We start from the raw sequence: 18,227 nt of genomic DNA on the forward strand, positions 1-18,227 counted from the left end.
CATAACATCATCAAGGTATCTAAAAAGAATATAACAGACATGCAATATTTCAGTTGGTGTGCACTGGAATCAACATCGATATGAAATGTTTAAACTTTCTATAGTCATGTACATTATGGAAAATAATGAACTTTTATCAAACAAGAGTAATAGCCCACTTTTTTGAGAAGGACCTGGATAGAACTGCAGCATAACACAACCGGCAAAACGAAATGATAACTGTTATACATAAACACTTTTGACCTGATTCAGCATGTGTATGGACCCAGCCCACAAAGGTGGACACACTCTAAGAGAATTTTAAAATTTAATCCATTGTATATGTAGAGGGACACCCGTGACTATCTGATCACTTCTGTCAGTTTCTTTGATATATTGATCTCTGCATACCACTTCATCTAGATCTGTCCTCGGTCAGACGGAGATGCAATAAACCGATGAAACACTCGATGTGCTGTTTTATGGAGGCTATACTTTAACACCCAAGATTTCTGCAGACGCTTTTGATATTCTCCCATGCTTCCTTTAACTCAAGACGTTAAGAGATCATGTATTGATTGATATTGCGCCAATATATAGTCAGTAAGAAGACAAAACAGCCAGAAGATCCGTATGAACTGCGTGTTTGATCTATCTCCAAAAACTATGAAAAGCCGCTCGGAGTGTGGCGGAAGACAAACCTTGAAACATTCAATTTAGCAGCTATAAACTAATAATATCATATATAAACTTATTTTTCTATAAGCGCCTTAAATTTACATCTTAAAGGCTGTGTTACCAAGGCAATACAGAAAAAAAAAATCAATTGAGATTGACAAGCAGAGAAACTATCACCTATATGCTAACGGACAAACAAAATATGTTTTAAGAGAAGCATTTAAACAATACTAAGGGATTCAGCAGGTCACTGTCAGTAGGGAGAAGTTCCAGAGCGAGTTTAGGTTTGCCAAGAGAGAGAAGCCCCGGTCCCCCCATTAGAGCGTATAACGCGTTACAGGGAATAGTTAAAAAGCCAGAATCCGATGAGCGAAGATTACGCCTTGGGGTGTAGACAGTTAAAAGTTCAGTCAGATATTCTGGAGCTAAACCATGCAGGGCCTTGTAGGTAAGCATAATAATTTTAAAATCAACGCGAAACCTGACCGGAAGCCAGTGCAAGCACTCCAAGACTGGAGAGATGTGCTCACTTGTCCTGGAACTTGTGAGGATTCTGGCAGCTGCGTTTTGAACATACTGCAATTTGTTTAGAGTAGATTTCGAGACCCCCCACAAGCAAAGCATAAAGACAGCCTTCATGCCTTTAATGTGAAACTAGCCACAGCTAGACAGAATTTCTTCTCAAACCTTATAAACAGTTACTTAAACAACACTCGTACTCTTTTTGCCACTGTTGAGAGACTGACAACCCCCCCCCCCCCCCCCCCCCCAAGCAGGATTTCCAGGGAAATGCTCTCAGGGACAGCAATGCAATGAGTTTCTCCTTACTTTTCTGAGAAGAATAATCACTATCAGGAAGGAGATAGCTCATCCCAAGTCATGCAGAGGTTCAGACAGTTGGGCCGCAATAGCAAAAAAGATGCTATGTCCTATTTTGAAACACTTGATAGCAAAATTTTGGAGAAAAGCTGCAGCAACCTAAAATTCGTCAACCACTTCCCACAATCTTATTTTCAAAAGTGTGCTTACGGTTAGAAGCAGGTATCTGGGACCTTTCCCAACTCCCTGAAAACTGCACTTGTTAAGCCCCCTCCTGAAAAAGCAGCAATCTTGATAACACCATTTTGAGTAATTATAGACCAATATCTAATCTTCCTGTTTATAGACAAAATTATAGAAAAGGTAGTTTTTAATTCAGCTGAACAAATACTTAAACTCAAATGGATACCTGGACAATTTTCAATCTGGTTTCCCGACCGCATAACACGCACACGAGAACAGCACTCATTAAAATAATAAATGAATATTCGCTTAAATTCTGACTCTGGCAAAATATCAGTGCTGGTATTGCTAGAGCTCAGTGCTGCGTTTGACACTGTTTGATCATAACATACTATAGAGAGGACTGGAAAAAAACTGGGTCGGGCTTTCTGGGGATGGTACTCAAATGGTTCAAGGTCATACTTAGAAAGGGAGAGGCTATTATATGAGTCAGGAGGAGGAGGCATAAGTCTAATTGGACATCCATGACATGTGGAGTCGCCACAAGGCTCAATTCTTGCACCGCTCTGTTTAGCCTGTATAGCTCCCACTAAGTCAAATAATGAGAAAGAACACAAATTGCCTATCACAGCTATGCTGACTGATACACAAGATTTACCTAGCCTTATCGCCAAATGACTACAGCCCCACTGACCTCCCTCTGCAACTGTATTCATGAAATTAATAGTTGGTTGTGGCCAGCAACCTTCTTCAGTTAACAAGGAAAAAAAACTGAAGTCATTGCTTTTGGAAACAAAGATAAGTTTTCAAGGTGAATGCATACCTTGACTACTCAGGGGTCAAACAACTAAAAATCAAGTCAGGAATCTTGGTGTGATCTGGAGACAGACCTTAGTTTTCAGTCGGTCATGTCAAAGCAGTAACTAAATCAGCCTACTATCATCTTAAAAAAACATTGCAAGAATTAGATGTTTTGTTTCCAGTCAAGACTTGGAGAAAACTGTTCATGCCTTTTATCACCAGCAGGGTAGGACATATTGTAATGGTCTCCTCACCGGCCTTCCCAAGAAGGACATTAGACAGCTGCAGCTCATCCAGAACGCTGCTGCCAGAATTTTGACTAGAACCAGAAAATCGAGCATATCACACCAGTCCTCAGGTCCTTACACTGGCTTTTCCAGTTCACATTTAGGATTGATTTTAACCTTTAGCGCGGTACGATCACACGGTGTGATCAGTCTTGGCTGGTCCCTGAAGCGTACGATCACACCGGTGTGTGTGATTAGAACTTTCAGTGCGTCACGTCATCAACTGCTAAATTTAAATCCGCTTTCGCGCTTTGGCTGGGGCAGAGCAGATCGGATGCGCTAAGCGCTGGACATATTATCACAAATATTCAGTGTTTTCAACCATATAATGGTTATTTTAGGTTTCAGATATTTTAAAAACACATAAGTACTTGCAAAAACCATACATTTACAGTTTGTAAAAATACACGCTGATGTCTGATGGAAACGGCAATGAATGACCCTAACAAAATAATTTGACTACATGTTTTTATTGATATCATATACAGATTGTGTAGGTAACTATAAAGTTTACTCTGCCCTTCTCCGAGTTTACCGGAGAGGACCTACTTTAATGTGTTTCGGGAGGAAAAAGGATGAATTTGCGTGTTGTAAATCCCACAGCTCGGATTCAGCGCGAACTAACATGGCGGCGCCCATCACCCGGTATAGATTAAACTAACACGGTCCGATATAAAAGTGTGTTTAAACTACCAAATATATTTACTTGCATATATTTTAGAATCGGAATATCAGATAAACCTAATATAGTGAGCATGGTTTGTGAATATTTTGAATATAAAACAGGAAAAAAAAAATCACGACCCTAAAAGCGATCCATGTGTCATACAGATCTATTTTGGCTTTGGTGTTGTGTCACATGACAAGCATGACGCCGTCGCCATGGAAACAGTAAGGCGGCACACTCTAAATAACGGTCGCCTGAAAAAAAGACTCACGCCGGGGGGTCTCAGCTTGAATATTTTAAACTCACGTGCGAAAGGGTTTTAAAGTACTTTTACTCGTTTATAAATTCATTCAATGATCTAGGACCAAAATATATTGCAGATATGTTCACTGAATATAAACCTAACAGACCACTCAGATCATTAGGATCGAGTCAGTTAGAAATACCAAAGATTCAGACAAAACAAGGGGAGTCTGCCTTTAGTTACTATGCCGCCCGCAGTTGGAATCAGCTTCCAGAAGAGATCAGATGTGCTAAAACATTAGTCACATTTAAATCTAGACTCCAAAACTCATGTTTAACTGTGCATTTATTGAATGAGCACTGTGGGATGTCCGAAACTGATTGCACTGTATTTTACATATTCACTGTATTTTTGTGTAAAATCATTTTTCTATTTTTAAATGTTTTAAATCATTTGAAATAAGTCAATTTTTAAATCATTTTCAAAGTTTTAAAAAGTGCTTGTTTTATTTATTTATTTTATTATTTTTCTTCATGATTATTTTACTTTCTTTTATGTAAAGCACTTTGAATTACCATTGTGTACGAAAATGTGCTATATATATAAACTTGCCTTGCCTTGCCTTATTAAAATTAGGTGGTCTGTATACAAGGGCACAGAGCAAGGAGGTAGGGAGGATCAACCTTTAATAGCTGCTGCACCTCAAATGTTTGAAAGTTTTCATTAGGTAGAAGAATGCACTTAATGGAGTTTCTTGGAAATGGTTGCTAATCCACCTCCAACGACCAACGGATCTTGGAGAATTAAAAAATAGGCAGTCTGGAGGAGCAAGTTCTTTAAGAGTTGAATAATCACCAGGGCTGAGTCAGGTCTCTGTTACAAATAAAAAATCCAATTCATGTGAAAAAGTCATTCCAATTCATTAAAAAGTCATTCAAAATAAAAGATTTGTTAGACAGAGATCTAGCATTTTATTAATGCAAATTTGATCAGGCAGTCCGAGATCCCAGACGATTCTGACATGTGATAGATGGTGAACATTTCAGAGGTTTTAGGTTACAGAAAAATTGCTGCGAGAGACCACAAGAGGAAAACCAAAAAGAGGGTATGAAGTTGTCAGCAGAGGTGTGCGAGAAATTGATAGTTCGATGTGAGCCTCGAAGAATATAGGGTGGACGACAAGTAATCCCCATTGCAACAAAAGTATAGTAAATTCCAGCTTGTAAAAGTGATGGAAGGTTCAAATGATGAAGTTCCTCAGATGAGTAGCACAGAGTCATTGTAGAAAGTGTATAATGACGAAAAAACGGGGTACAAGAAAGACTGACATGCTGTGCACTATAGAAAAGCCATAAAAATTCTTCGACCAACAGGGGAAAAAAAAACATTCAGCCAAAAACAGTGCGTTATTTCCTTCTGCCTCATCTCCCACATGACTATGTTATAAAACATGTTAGCCTGAGCACCACACCACAACCCAGAAAACTTATTGGGTAGGAAAAGAAAAAAATTAAAAAGAAATGTCCCAGACACATTCACATAATACTGTAATGCTTCACATAATAATGTACATGTGCAAAGCGAAACATTGTAAGTCAAGCAGCAGGCAGGGAAACAGTGCAAGATGATTTGTAGTGCACAAGCATGTAAACTCATATTTGAGTCTTTTGTGGGATTATGTACACGCAGTGTGTGCGAAAAGTGTCTAGTGTGCCATAGAGGAGAATTGCACAAAAAAATAATGTTTCAGACCGTTTTTCTGTGATGTGGTAGGGTTGGGGGGATGTTTGTGGTTTTGGTTTGGTGGGTTGGTGAGTTTTTATGGAGGTAGAGGGTTTGTATGGTTTTTTAGAGGAGGGCTGGGTGATTTGAGTTCAGGGCTCTCACATCCTGGGGGAAAAAGCTGTTGAGCAGTCTGACGAAGCGGGCTCTGATGCTCCTGTACCATCTTCCTGATGGTAGGAGCTGGAAGAGACTGTGGGAGGAATGGGTGGGGTCCTTCACAATACTGTTGGTTTTTGCTGAAAGCATTGTGTAAGGAAAAAATGTCCAGGATGGGAGGGGAGAGGGGCACCGATGATCTTTCCAGCTGTGTTCACTGTCCGCTGGAGGGTCTTGCGGTCTGCTGCACTACAGTTCCCATACCAGACAGTGATGCAGCTGGTCAGCACGCTCTCTATGGTTCCTCTGTAGAATGTGGTGAGGATGGGTGGTGGGAGACTTGCTCTTTTCAGCCGGCGGAGGAGAAAGTGTATGCACTGTTGTGCCTTCTTGAAGAGTGACATGGTGTTGGTGGTCCAGGTGAGATCCTCTGTGATGTGCACTCCCAGGAATTTAGTGCTGCTGACTCTCTCCACAGTCGAGCTGTCGATGGTCAGTGGGGGGGGTGGTCAACGGAGTTTCTCCTGAAGTCCATCACAACCTCCTTTGTCTTCTCCACATTTAGGGACAGGTTGTTAGTGCCACACCATTGAGCCAGCTGTGCCACTTCCTCTCTGTAGTGCATTTCATCCTGTTGCTGATGAGACCTACCACAGTTGTGTCATCCACAAAACTTGATGATGTGGTTGGAGCTGAACTTGGCAGTGCAGTCATGGGTCAGCAGTGTGAAGAGCAGTGGGCTGAGCACACAGCCTTGTGGGGCACCTGTGTTCAGTGTGGTAGTGCTCGAGGTGTTGTGGCCGACACGGACTGACTGAGGTCTTCCAGTTAGAAAGTCCAGGATCCAATTACAGAGGGAATTGTTAAGGCCCAGTAGGTTTAGTTTATTAATGAACTGTTGTGGGGTTATTGTGTTGAATGCTGCGCTGAAGTCGTTGAACAGCCATTCTGACATAGGAGTCTTTATTTTCTAGGTGGGTATAAGCCAGGTGGAAGGTGAAAGAAATTGCATCGTCTGTAGAGTTGTTTGGACGGTATGCCAACTGGAGCGGATCAAATGTGTTGGGGAGGCTGGTTTTGATGTTGTGCATGACTAACCTCTCAAAGCACTTCATTATAATTGGAGTCAGTGTTATGGGACGGTAGTCATTTAGACAGGACACAGGTGATTTTTTGGTACCAGTACGATGGTTGTGGATTTGAGGACATGTGGGAGATGACTACCTGGTTCAGCGAGGTGTTGAAGATATCTGTTAGGACATCTGTGTGCAGCTGTGCAGCACAGTCTTTCAGTACACGTCCAGGTATGTCATCAGGACCCGCAGCCTTGCGTGGGTTAATCCTAGATATGGCCTTCCTTACATCGGCTGGAGACAGACAGAGCACTGGTGGTTGGGAGATAGGTGCAAATTTTGTGCAGGTGTGTCATTCTGCATTTCAAACCGTGAATAAAAGTAGTTGAGTGCATCCGGGAGGGATGTGTCATCATCACAGCTCTGTGACGGGGGCTTATAGTCTGTGATGGTCTGAATGGCTTGCCACAGGCTCCTAGTGTCTCAGCTGTCTGTGAAGTGATTGTTGATTTTTTTGAGCATATGACCGTTTTGCATTTTGATGCCACAGGACAGATTGGCTCTTGCTGTGTTTTGCGAGCTGCTTTATCTCCTGATCTGAATGCTTCATCTCTGGTCTTTAACAGCCCACGGACCTCTGCTGTCATCCTCTGCTTCTGGTTTTGCACATGTGTACTCCTGTAGGTCCGTGAGGTTTTTGTAGGTGGCTGCCTCTTTAAAAATGTTCCAGTCTGTGCACCTGAAAGCAGTCCTGTAGTTTTGAGGTAGCATCATCTGGCCAAAACTGTGATGAGTTTTTGAACCAGTTTGGCGAGTTTCAGAAGTGGTCTGTATGCTGGAATTAGCATAACAGAGATGTGTCAGAGTACCCGAGGTGGGGGCCTTGTACGTGTTCTTTTCTGTTGTGTAAAACGAAGTCCAGTGTGTTTTTTTTCAACTTGTTGCAAAGTTCACATGTTGGTAGAACTTTGGCAAAACTGTTTTTAAGTTTGCGTGGTTTTGAAGTCACCGGCTATTATGAAAAAGCCGTCAGGGGTTATTTGTTTGTTGTTCACTGATGGCGCTGTACAGATCATGAAGCGCGTCCTTCGCGTTAGCACACAGGGGGGATGTAAACTGCAACAATAACAATGGCCCGTGATCTCCCGCGGCAGATTGAACGGTCGACACTTCATAAACATAAACTCCACCAGCGATGAACAGTGTTTTGGTCACTACCACAGCATTATTACACCACTCTTTGTTGATGTACACACATAAAAACCACCCCCGCGAGCCTTACCACCCTACGAAAAAGAAGTTTATTCAAGTGTGCTATTAGTATACTTCTTTTCAACTAAAAAAATAGGAAAGTATGCTTTTTAGTTTACTTTTTATGTACTTCTCAGAAATGGGGCTTTATGTACTTCTCAGAAATATACTTAAAATGACATTTAAGTATACTTGACTTATACTTACAAAAAAGTCTAAATATACTTGAACTTTACTTAAGTATACTTAATAAAAATAAACTTGAAGTATACTACTTTTTTGGTAAGGGCAGACAGTTACTTGTCTCTATCTGCTCGATAGCAGGCAAGTCCATGTAGATGAATAGCAGAATCTGAGAAGTTCTCGTGTTGTTTTCAGTGAAAACAAACACACAGCAATCCCTTGTCTCATGCTGTGTAGAACGACTGAGTTGAATTAAGTCCAGCTTATTTTCCAGAGAGCGAACGTTTGAGAGCATGAGTGATAGCCTAGCTCGTGTGCCTCCACACTTGCCGCACTTCTGTCCCCTCTCACATCGCCGGCGTCGCCGTTTTTTTTGCAGGTAGCATCAGTAGGCAAGGCGGGGTCTCGGGGTTCGGCTTCAGCAGCAGACAGAGGCCTCTTAGCTTCTCAGTAGTCTCCGGTGAAAGTTGTTGTTTGTACACACTGTCAATATCCAAAAGGCTCTGACGATCATAGATGTGTTTCCGAGTGTTTATCTGATGGTTCTGCGATATGGTCAGACTGTTCGAAGATGAGGAAATGAGACTTACAGACATAAAAACACAGTTTTTGGGAGTAGCTGCTGGGTCTGACCGTAACGCCATCTTGGATCGAAGAGATTACTTGGAGATTTCTGAGGTCAGTCTGTGTCAACTGTGGGGTAGCTTTGCAATTTAATAACTGCAAGGGCTCTATAATATATTTTCCAAGTGAGGGCTCACATGGTAAGCTATTTAGGAGTCGGAGTACATTGCTTAAAGTTCTCCGGCACCATGCCGGATCTCCAGCATGCGGCGTTTGGCTGCAAAAAAAAAAAAGTCATCCTACATTAGAAAACACTTGTTGATATCACGTTCGAGTTCATGAGTTCGCCTACATATGAATTAGAGGAACACAGCTTTCACTCTCAACCAAACTAACATTTCTAGCCAATCAGGAGTTTTTGCTCTTATAATCACAAGACGCGCATTAGCTGATGAATGGAAAAGAGCCTAGGTCTCAAGCGCAACACATTGAAAAAGCTGCCAGGCACAATGGTCAAAGTCAAAGAGTTCCATCTAGCTTCATATTTACATAGAAAAGCTATTAAAAAGCAGCGGAGCTTTGTAAACAGCTCAGAGTAATAATGTTATAAGAACGATATGATTGCCAGAACAAATTTACCAGGATTTCTGAAAAGGTCCCTGTTCACACATAATCTCTTAATGGTAAATTCCCGGTAATTTACCAGTAAAAGACTGTATGTGAAAGGGGTTAAACTTAAATCATTTTTATGCCAACACAGAAGAATACAGAAAGGGGCTAAGCGTAAAATCATTAACCTATGCCAACACAGGAGAATACATCAACATATTTCTAAAATATGCAATTTATTTTACATCGCAATTTAAAAATAAAAGTTTCTGACTTTGCATGTGGCCAGATATTAAAATTAAATGGATTTAAACGTCTTGAATCACATGAAACATCACCAGTCTGTTGTGCACACCGCCACGCGAAATGAGTTCACGCACACTCAAAGCGAACTTCCGCCAACACAGCGATGACGTCATATTTGGCGCACGCAGCCCCAAGCGAACTTGCGGGATGGTCGAGTATATTAATAAATCTTCAGTCAGTATTGAGTCTTCTGAGGATAGGTCATTAGAAACTCTTAAAAGAGATATTTGTATTACAGGAAGGCAACTTTATAATATACAAAACAGTATTAGAAAAAGTAAATGGTTATATAGTTTCAGTAGAGAACATCAGATTATTTAAGCAAGATTAAGAATGGGACATACAACATTTAATTTGACTCTTTATATAATAGGTAAACATATACAGGAAACGTGCCAAGTAAAGGAAAAGTAGAACATGTGTTATTAATTAGGTATGAGCAGGAAAGGAATGAATTAATAAGAGAACTCTACAGCATGGGATGCAAATAATTTGAAATAAGAAATTTATTAAATACAAATCAAGGATCAGGTAAAATTATAAAAGCTGTTTTAAAATACATTACAAATAGTGACTTGAAGAACTGGATATAGATTTTAACACACTTAGACTGAAATCACTTCACACTCCAGCACAGGAGGTGGCGATATGCACCTAAAAGCTGGTATGCAAGGCGCCAATAAACTCACAGAAGAAGAAGAGGTGAGCAGGTTATGGTATTTCACATATTTACACAATTGTAAAATACACCTTGCACTGTTTATGCACCAATATACGAGGTCGTTTCTGCCTTGTTTTAATCATGCACAGCGCTATTTCTGCGTTAATTCAGACATGAGAGATTTCGTGTTTTTGTATGTTTGTGTTAATGACTGTTTCGATGTTTGGAGTGATAAGTTAGTGTTAAGCTGTTAGTGACTGTCTCGTGATCTTTGAGGGGAGTGAACACAAACCGATATCAAGTTTTGCTGATGCGACTTTATTTGTAATGCTATTTCTCTTTGTCTTTAATCTTTGTCACATCAAATTTGTTATAGTCGCTTTAATACACATTACTTACAAACACTGATAAATACATCATATTGAGCCTATGTAATGAGCCACGTGGGACATTTTAAATCTTTACATGGATATAAACATATTTTTAATATAATATAAATCTGTTCATGTATAGATTTAAAATGTCCCATGTGGTTATGAAATGCATATAATGTATTAATTACCACATGAGATTGCAGTGTTACTGAATGAGCATTTTAAAAGAATGTGTCTTTGTATCGATGCCATTTCTTTTAATATAAGTTAGTACTATAATGATCTACAAAAAGGCAATACTTTTTGTTTGTATTTCTGTATGTAGGCTATTGTCTCTTCAAATATAGAATTTAGAGGAAGCCCCCTTCACTTGCATAAATACTTCAATGTTTAAATATATATATATATATATATATATAGATATATATATATATATATATATATATATATATATATATATATATATATATATAACTAAAGTAACTGACTATATAACATTATTTATTTTTTGGCTTTATTTATTGTTGATTTTGGCAAATCTGCTTCTTTCACTTAGACATTCATGTTACACATTCAGCAATAAATGCTAAAGTGAAGACAAGCATCAAGTCATCAGGAAGAGCTGAAATCTGCAAAGACTGAGTTTATTAAAGAGGACAGAGAGAAGATGAGAGATCCAGAACCCTGCAGAATCAAACACACTGAAGATACTCGAGAACTAACAGGTTGGCGTTTATTCTTCATTCTTCATTAACGAGGCTGATGGTTATAAAGTTTCAGGCAGTTTTAGATCTGGATTTATTGTAATTAGAACAAAACTTTAGAGCTGTTGAATAATCTTGCTGAAGCTGCAAACAATAGGGGACACTTATATCTCGCAAGAATCGCTGTTTTTATATGCAGTAATATTAGGACATTTTTCTATGATGCATTTGTGTTACTACAGAGCGCTCAACAGAAAATCCCTGTTTAAGTGTGATGAAAGACCAGAGAACTAAACAATCAAACCTCTGCTTACACTTCAGGCCTGTGGCTGTGATATTAAGCTAATTTTATTGTCAATTTTGATATCAGATAAAACTATTAAAAACTACAGCAATGCACATTTGTTTTTCCCTAAAACCCCAAATTAACAACATAATCAGCACAATCCGTGATTGTTGTAAAATGCAGTCTTTACTGTTGCTAAATTGCGGGACATGAAAAAAAGTTGAAAGCACAATAATCCACATGAAAGACGCTGTTCCCCAGGCTGAATTGTGCCTGTGGGGTCCAAAACGGACAAGCAAATTACACTTTGGGCTTCGGGTGTGCGTCCAAATGATCAAATACACAAAAATATGTTAAAAGTGTCCAACAGTACTCACTAAAACACAGTTTATGACTTAAGTGAACATAAACACCTGGGAGAAAATCTGATGTGTGTTAATATATGCAGTCACCTTCTGAAGATTGGGTGAGCAATGTTAATCAAACAACAAAATCACTCACAGCTCCTAATCTAATAAACATTAGCTTTAATAAGCATTCATCTATCAAATTATACAGTGCAAGCTATGCAGTGTTGTTTGACATTTAGTTATTAGATTTCTTTTGTAGGCTGTGTTACTTACAAGAACAGTAGGGATGTGACGAGATCTCATGGCACGAGATCTCACGAGATCCTATGTGTCTCAAAACATTTTGCAGTGTTTACATTAGAGCTGCACTATTAATCGTTAAAAATTGCGATCTTGATTCAAACACCCACGTGATCTTATTCCTGAATGACAATGATACAGGTATGTCTATTACAACTGTTTCACATCGCGAGTGTCAGTGGAGCGTCAGAAGCAGGTTTTGTCACTGCCCATATTAATGAATCAGAGGGTTGGCCATCATCACGCTTTCAATGTGAATGCTGTCATTCACTGATATGAGCAGCGACAAAACACGTGCTGCTCATGCTCCAATGATGCTTACGATTTGAAACAGGTGTCAGAGACATTCAAATCTGCATTCATGTGTATATATATATATATATATATATATATATATATATATATATATATATATATATATATATATATATATATAGATAGATAGATAGATAGATATAAATACAGTGGGTACGAAAAAAGTATTCAGACCCCCTTAAATTTTTCAATCTTTGTTATATTGCAGCCATTTGCTAAAATCATTTAAGTTCATTTTTTTCCTCATTAATGTACACACAGCACCCCATATTGACAGAAAAACACAGAATTGTTGACATTTTTTGCAGATTTATTAAAAAAGAAAAACTGAAATATCACATGGTCCTAAGTATTCAGACCCTTTGCTGTGACACTCATATAATTAACTCAGGTGCTGTTGATTTCTTCTGATCATCCTTGAGCTGGTTCTACACCTTCATTTGAGTCCAGCTGTGTTTGATTATACTGATTGGACTTGATAAGGAAAGCCACACACCTGTCTATGTAAGACCTTACAGCTCACAGTGCATGTCAGAGCAAATGAGAATCATGAGGTCAAAGGAACTGCCTGAAGAGCTCAGAGACAGAAATGTGGCAAGGCACAGATCTGGCCAAGGTTACAAAAAAATTTCTGCTGCACTAAAGGTTCCTAAGAGCACAGTGGCCTCCATAATCCTTAAATGGAAGACGTTTGGGATGACCAGAACCCTTTCTAGAGCTGGCTGTCCGTCCAAACTGAGCTATCGGGGGAGAAGTGCCTTGGTGAGACAGGTAAAGAAGAACCCAAAGATCACTGTGGCTGAGCTCCAGAGATGCAGTCGGGAGATGGGAGAAAGTTGTAGAAAGTCAACCATCACTGCAGCCCTCCACCAGTCGGGGCTTTATGGCAGAGTGGCCCGACGGAAGCCTCTCTTCAGTGCAAGACACATGAAAAAACACCTAAAGGACTCCAAGATGGTGAGAAATAAGATTGTCTGGTCTGATGAGACCAAGATAGAACTTTTTGGCCTTAATTCTAAGCGGTATGTGTGGAGAAAACCAGGCACTGCTCATCACCTGTCCAATACAGTGAAGCATGGTGGTGGCAGCATCATGCTGTGGGGGTGTTTTTCAGCTGCAGGGACAGGACGACTGGTTGCAATCGAGGGAAAGATGAATGCGGCCAAGTACAGGGATATCCTGAACGAAAACCTTCTCCAGAGTGCTCAGGACCTCAGACTGGGCCGAAGGTTCATCTTCCAACAAGACACTGACCCTAAGCACACAGCTCAACTAAAGTAAACACTGATCTCAATCATGGTAGTGAAAAAAACTTGAATGGCCCAGCCAGAGCCCTGACTTAAACCCAATTGAGCATCTCTGGAGAGACCTGAAAATGGCTGTCCACCAACGTTTATTATCCAACCTGACAGAACTGGAGAGGATCTGCAAGGAGGAATGGCAGAGGATCCCCAAATCCAGGTGTGAAAAACTTGCTGCATCTTTCCCAAAAAGACTCATGGGTGTATTAGATCAAAAGGGTGCTTTCTACTTAATACTGAGCAAAGGGTCTGAATACTTAGGACCATGTGATATTTCAGTTTTTCTTTTTTAATAAATGTGCAAAAATGTCAACAATTCTGTGTTTTTTCTGTCAATATGGGGTGCTGTGTGTACATTAATGAGGGGAAAAAATGAACTTAAATGATGTTAGCAAATGGCTGCAATATAACAAAGAGTGAAAAATTTAAGGGGGTCTGAATACTTTCCGTACCCACTATATATATATATATATATATATATATATATATATATATATTAAAGATTTAAGCAATTAACATTTTGTCAGAACCACTAGTAAATTACATTGTTTTGTTTAGTTTCCTTATCTTTTTTTTCTTTTCAGAATCGTGATCTCCAGTTTATTCGAAAAAAATGTGATTCTCAATTTATCCAGAACCGTGCAGCTGTAGTTTACATTTTATTACTGCATATAATTCATTAAAATAGAAGTTTATTTCATTTAGTAAAAGTTGATTTCAAAATGCACCTACATTTTTTGCATTTTGTGTTTTTCAGATAAAAAAAACAATGCAGTTGCAGTTATTTTCCTTATATATTTCATCATTGAAGATTTCTTTAAAAAACTCTAAATATGTTGTCTCGTGTCTCGTCACACCCCTACTGAACAGTAATGTTAATAGACCTACATGAAAAAATGAAAGCACTGGGGTTTTTTTTCTTCATTTGTATCTTTGTTTTATTGTATCTGACAGTTTGATTTACTTTGCTTCTTTGTTTGTGTTCTTATTGTATCTTATGTATATAAAACACTAAAAATGTGTGCACACTGGTGCATTTACAAATTGATGTTTTATATTCATTTCATTAAATGAAATTTATTTTACATTTCAGAATATAAACAAAATGTTATAAATCATTCAATAATTATAATCGAGTTAAAGTGTTCAGTTAATTGAGGTTTTGATTTTAGGTCATATCATCCAGGCCTATTTCCGCTATTATATCATGGTTAATTTTATGTACTTTCACAGATTTAATTTTATTTATTTATTTTTTTTTTTTTTTTATGAGTTACTAAAAAAGAACCATTTTTTAATTTAATTTTAGGGTTAACTGAAGAAAATGAGGAGAATGAAGAATCAAGTGAAGTTGAGAAAAAACATGCTAAAACTGGAGAAAAACCCTCAAGTTGCTCTCAAAACAAAGAGAAAGATTTAAAGAAAATAAGAGCCAAGAAATCTTTCACCTGCACTCAGTGTGGAAAGAGTTTCACACGCAAAACAAGTCTTGAGCGTCACATGAGAGTTCATACTGGAGAGAAACCCTTCACATGTGATCAGTGTGAGAAGAGTTTCACACAATCGGTAAGCCTTAAGCATCACACGAAGATCCACACTAGAGAGAAACCACACAAGTGTTCACACTGTGACAAGAGATTCATTAGGTCAGGAACCCTGAAAATACATGAGAGGATTCACACTGGAGAGAAACCGTACACATGTGATCAGTGCGGGAAGAGTTTCACAATAAAAGGAAACCTTACAGCACATATAAAGGTTCATACTGGAGAGAAACCATTCACTTGTGATCAATGTGGGAAGAGTTTCACAAAATCATCAGCCCTTAAAGAACATATGAACATTCACACTAGAGAGAAACTGTACTCATGTGATCAATGCAGCAAAACATTTTTGTGGGCTTCAGACCTGAAGAATCACCTGAGAGTTCATACAAAGGAGAAACCACATTCATGTTATTTGTGTGGAAAGAGTTTTTCATTTCTGCAAAATTTGAAAGCACATCAGAAAATACATACTGGTGTGAGAGAGTACATGTGCTTTGAGTGTGAAAAGACTTTTAGTTCAGCAAAGTGTTTAAAACGGCATGAGAGGATTCACTCTGGAGAGAAACCTTACAAGTGTTCACACTGTGACAAGAGATTCAGTGATTCAGGAAATCTGAAAACACATGAGAGGATCCACACTGGAGAGAAACCGTATCACTGCACTGAATGTGGGAAGCCTTTCAATCGTTCATCTGCTCTACACAGACATAGAAAAAACAATCACAGTATGTAGATCATCTTCAGATCCAGCACTTTCAGATCTGATGCTGCAATAATTCATCAAGCAATAAAATATCATCTGGATAAATCTGTTCTAACCAGTCGTTAAAAGTGACATGACAAAGAAACATTATCTAAAGTTTTCACAGTGCCTCCCCAAAGAACAATGTCACAAAGTTTTATTCTTGTATGATATTTTGCTTTATGATATAAATTATATTATTGTGTTTTCTTATGAGTTTCATGCGAGTTTTATGAGTTATGAGTTTTGTGTTCAGTTATCTTCTACTGCATGTATCACTTGTACTGTGAGATTCAGATCAACTCAAAAGCTCTATTCAGACGGTAAATATTTCTCCTGACACCTTGAGATTGAAATAAAATGATAATGATGGACTCGTGAAGCAGTAGAAGTTCACATCATTTCTGTGATGTGAAGCTCAAGTATGATGTGCCTGCTCTCTCCAAAGTGTTTTTTTCCCTCCATTTCTGTCTCCGATTGAGTTTTGGTTCCTCGCTACTGTCACCTTTGTCTTGCTTATTTGAGGGACATTTAATTTCTAACTGAACTGAGCTGGAAGATAACATAACTGAATCAAAAATGAACTGACCTACACTGGAAAACTGACTGTTCTCTGTTGTCCTCTTGCATTATCAGCAACAAGTTTTTTTTCCTGTTTAACACTGTAAAGCTGTTTTGACACAATCTGTATTGTATAAAGTGCTATAAATAAAGGTGACTTGACTCGACAATCTGATGATTCACATTGATCTGTAACAGTCTGCAATCGTGAGAGCTCACTAAATGCTTTTGTGCTGAATTATTTTGCAGGGAGGAAGAACTCGCAGCACAGAGAGGAAATTGTGATGATTCCAATATTTTATTTATTTCTTTTTTTAATCTCTCAATCACAGTATCCAGGTGGTGAAGACAAGAAAAAATAAAAAAATACAATTACAGTTGCAATCACCACCTGCACTCTCCTCTACATCTTTGTCACTTGCAGTCAACACAAATCGTGTGTGTTGCCAATGGAGACGAGATGCTGTGGTGGTTCTCTTTCATAGGTTCACTTATGCTGCGATAGTGTTTGCTATGGGAACACCTCCAGTGTGACGTATATCTGAAGCCCTTGTACCATCACACCATTTATTGGGCAGTAGCACCTAGCACCACCCTGAGAATAAATCATGTATATGTTCATATCAGTGTGTTCATCAGATTTCTTCATCTTAAGGAAGTGGATTATCTGTTGCATTTTGTCATGTTCTTAGCTACTTTTTAAGAGTAGTTTTCACTCCTCTCAAGCGGACACAAGCTACAGATAATGCATCGATCTGTGCAACAGGTTTATTTGTGTCGATTGCAAGTGATGTTGCAGGTAGTACATTGCAATTTTGTTTATTTTTTTCATGTCTTCACCACCTGGCTACTTGTTTAAAATGTTTTGAGATTCAGTAAAAAAAAAAAAAAAAAAAAAAAAACTAAATAAAAGTGACGTCACTTGCAGAAGCACAGGTGTCTGAGAGGGCAAGTGCATGTCTGCTGCCAGGCCCCATTGTCCTCTAAAACCACTGGGAATCCGCATTGTCATTACAACATATAGATTTCCAGAAACAACCTTTTCGGCATGATGTGCCATTTTTAATTTTACTTGTAAACCACTGTGCCAACCCTAACTAAACTCAGCTTCATTGTTTGTAGAGAGAGACAATTTACACCCCTCTCTCTCTCTCTCTCTCTCTCTCTCTTTCTCTATCTCTCTCTCTCAAAATGTAGAGAAAAATGTAGTTTGCATCACTGGATAAAGCTGTCAGTCATTTAACATTTATATCGTAAAACGTGTCGTTAAAAGTTGACTAACACTAAATGATTTGCAGCTTCATCTTACATCGCTCTCTTTAAGGTTAAACTGACGCTTTGCGCTCTGTCTGCTTCTGTGAAGAGTAAACCCCACCTACTGTGATTTGATTGGCCATCTCAGTCATTTTGACATTGACGAGCGCTGTTAGACTGCTGAGGCTTTGATCCGAAGCGCCTAGTATGTACAGGTGCTGGTCATATAATTAGAATATCAGCAAAAGTTGATTTATTTCAATAATTTCATTCAAAAAGAGAAACTTGTATATTATATTCATTCATT

At 38.7% G+C, this 18,227-nt stretch overlaps 1 protein-coding gene across 1 annotated transcript; it reads left to right on the plus strand.

Annotated features, from left to right (window-relative positions):
- Positions 1-11,050: 11,050 nt before the first annotated feature.
- LOC109051071 (gastrula zinc finger protein XlCGF52.1-like) lies at positions 11,051-17,805 on the plus strand. The gene is made up of 2 exons (XM_019068610.2): positions 11,051-11,285; positions 15,126-17,805. The coding sequence occupies exons 1-2, from the start codon at positions 11,228-11,230 to the stop codon at positions 16,094-16,096; spliced, it is 1,029 nt and encodes a 342-aa protein (XP_018924155.2). The 5' UTR covers positions 11,051-11,227; the 3' UTR covers positions 16,097-17,805.
- The last annotated feature ends 422 nt before the right edge of the window (positions 17,806-18,227 follow it).

Source organism: Cyprinus carpio, chromosome B3, assembly GCF_018340385.1.
Source record: "Cyprinus carpio isolate SPL01 chromosome B3, ASM1834038v1, whole genome shotgun sequence".
Classification (NCBI taxonomy): domain Eukaryota; kingdom Metazoa; phylum Chordata; class Actinopteri; order Cypriniformes; family Cyprinidae; genus Cyprinus; species Cyprinus carpio.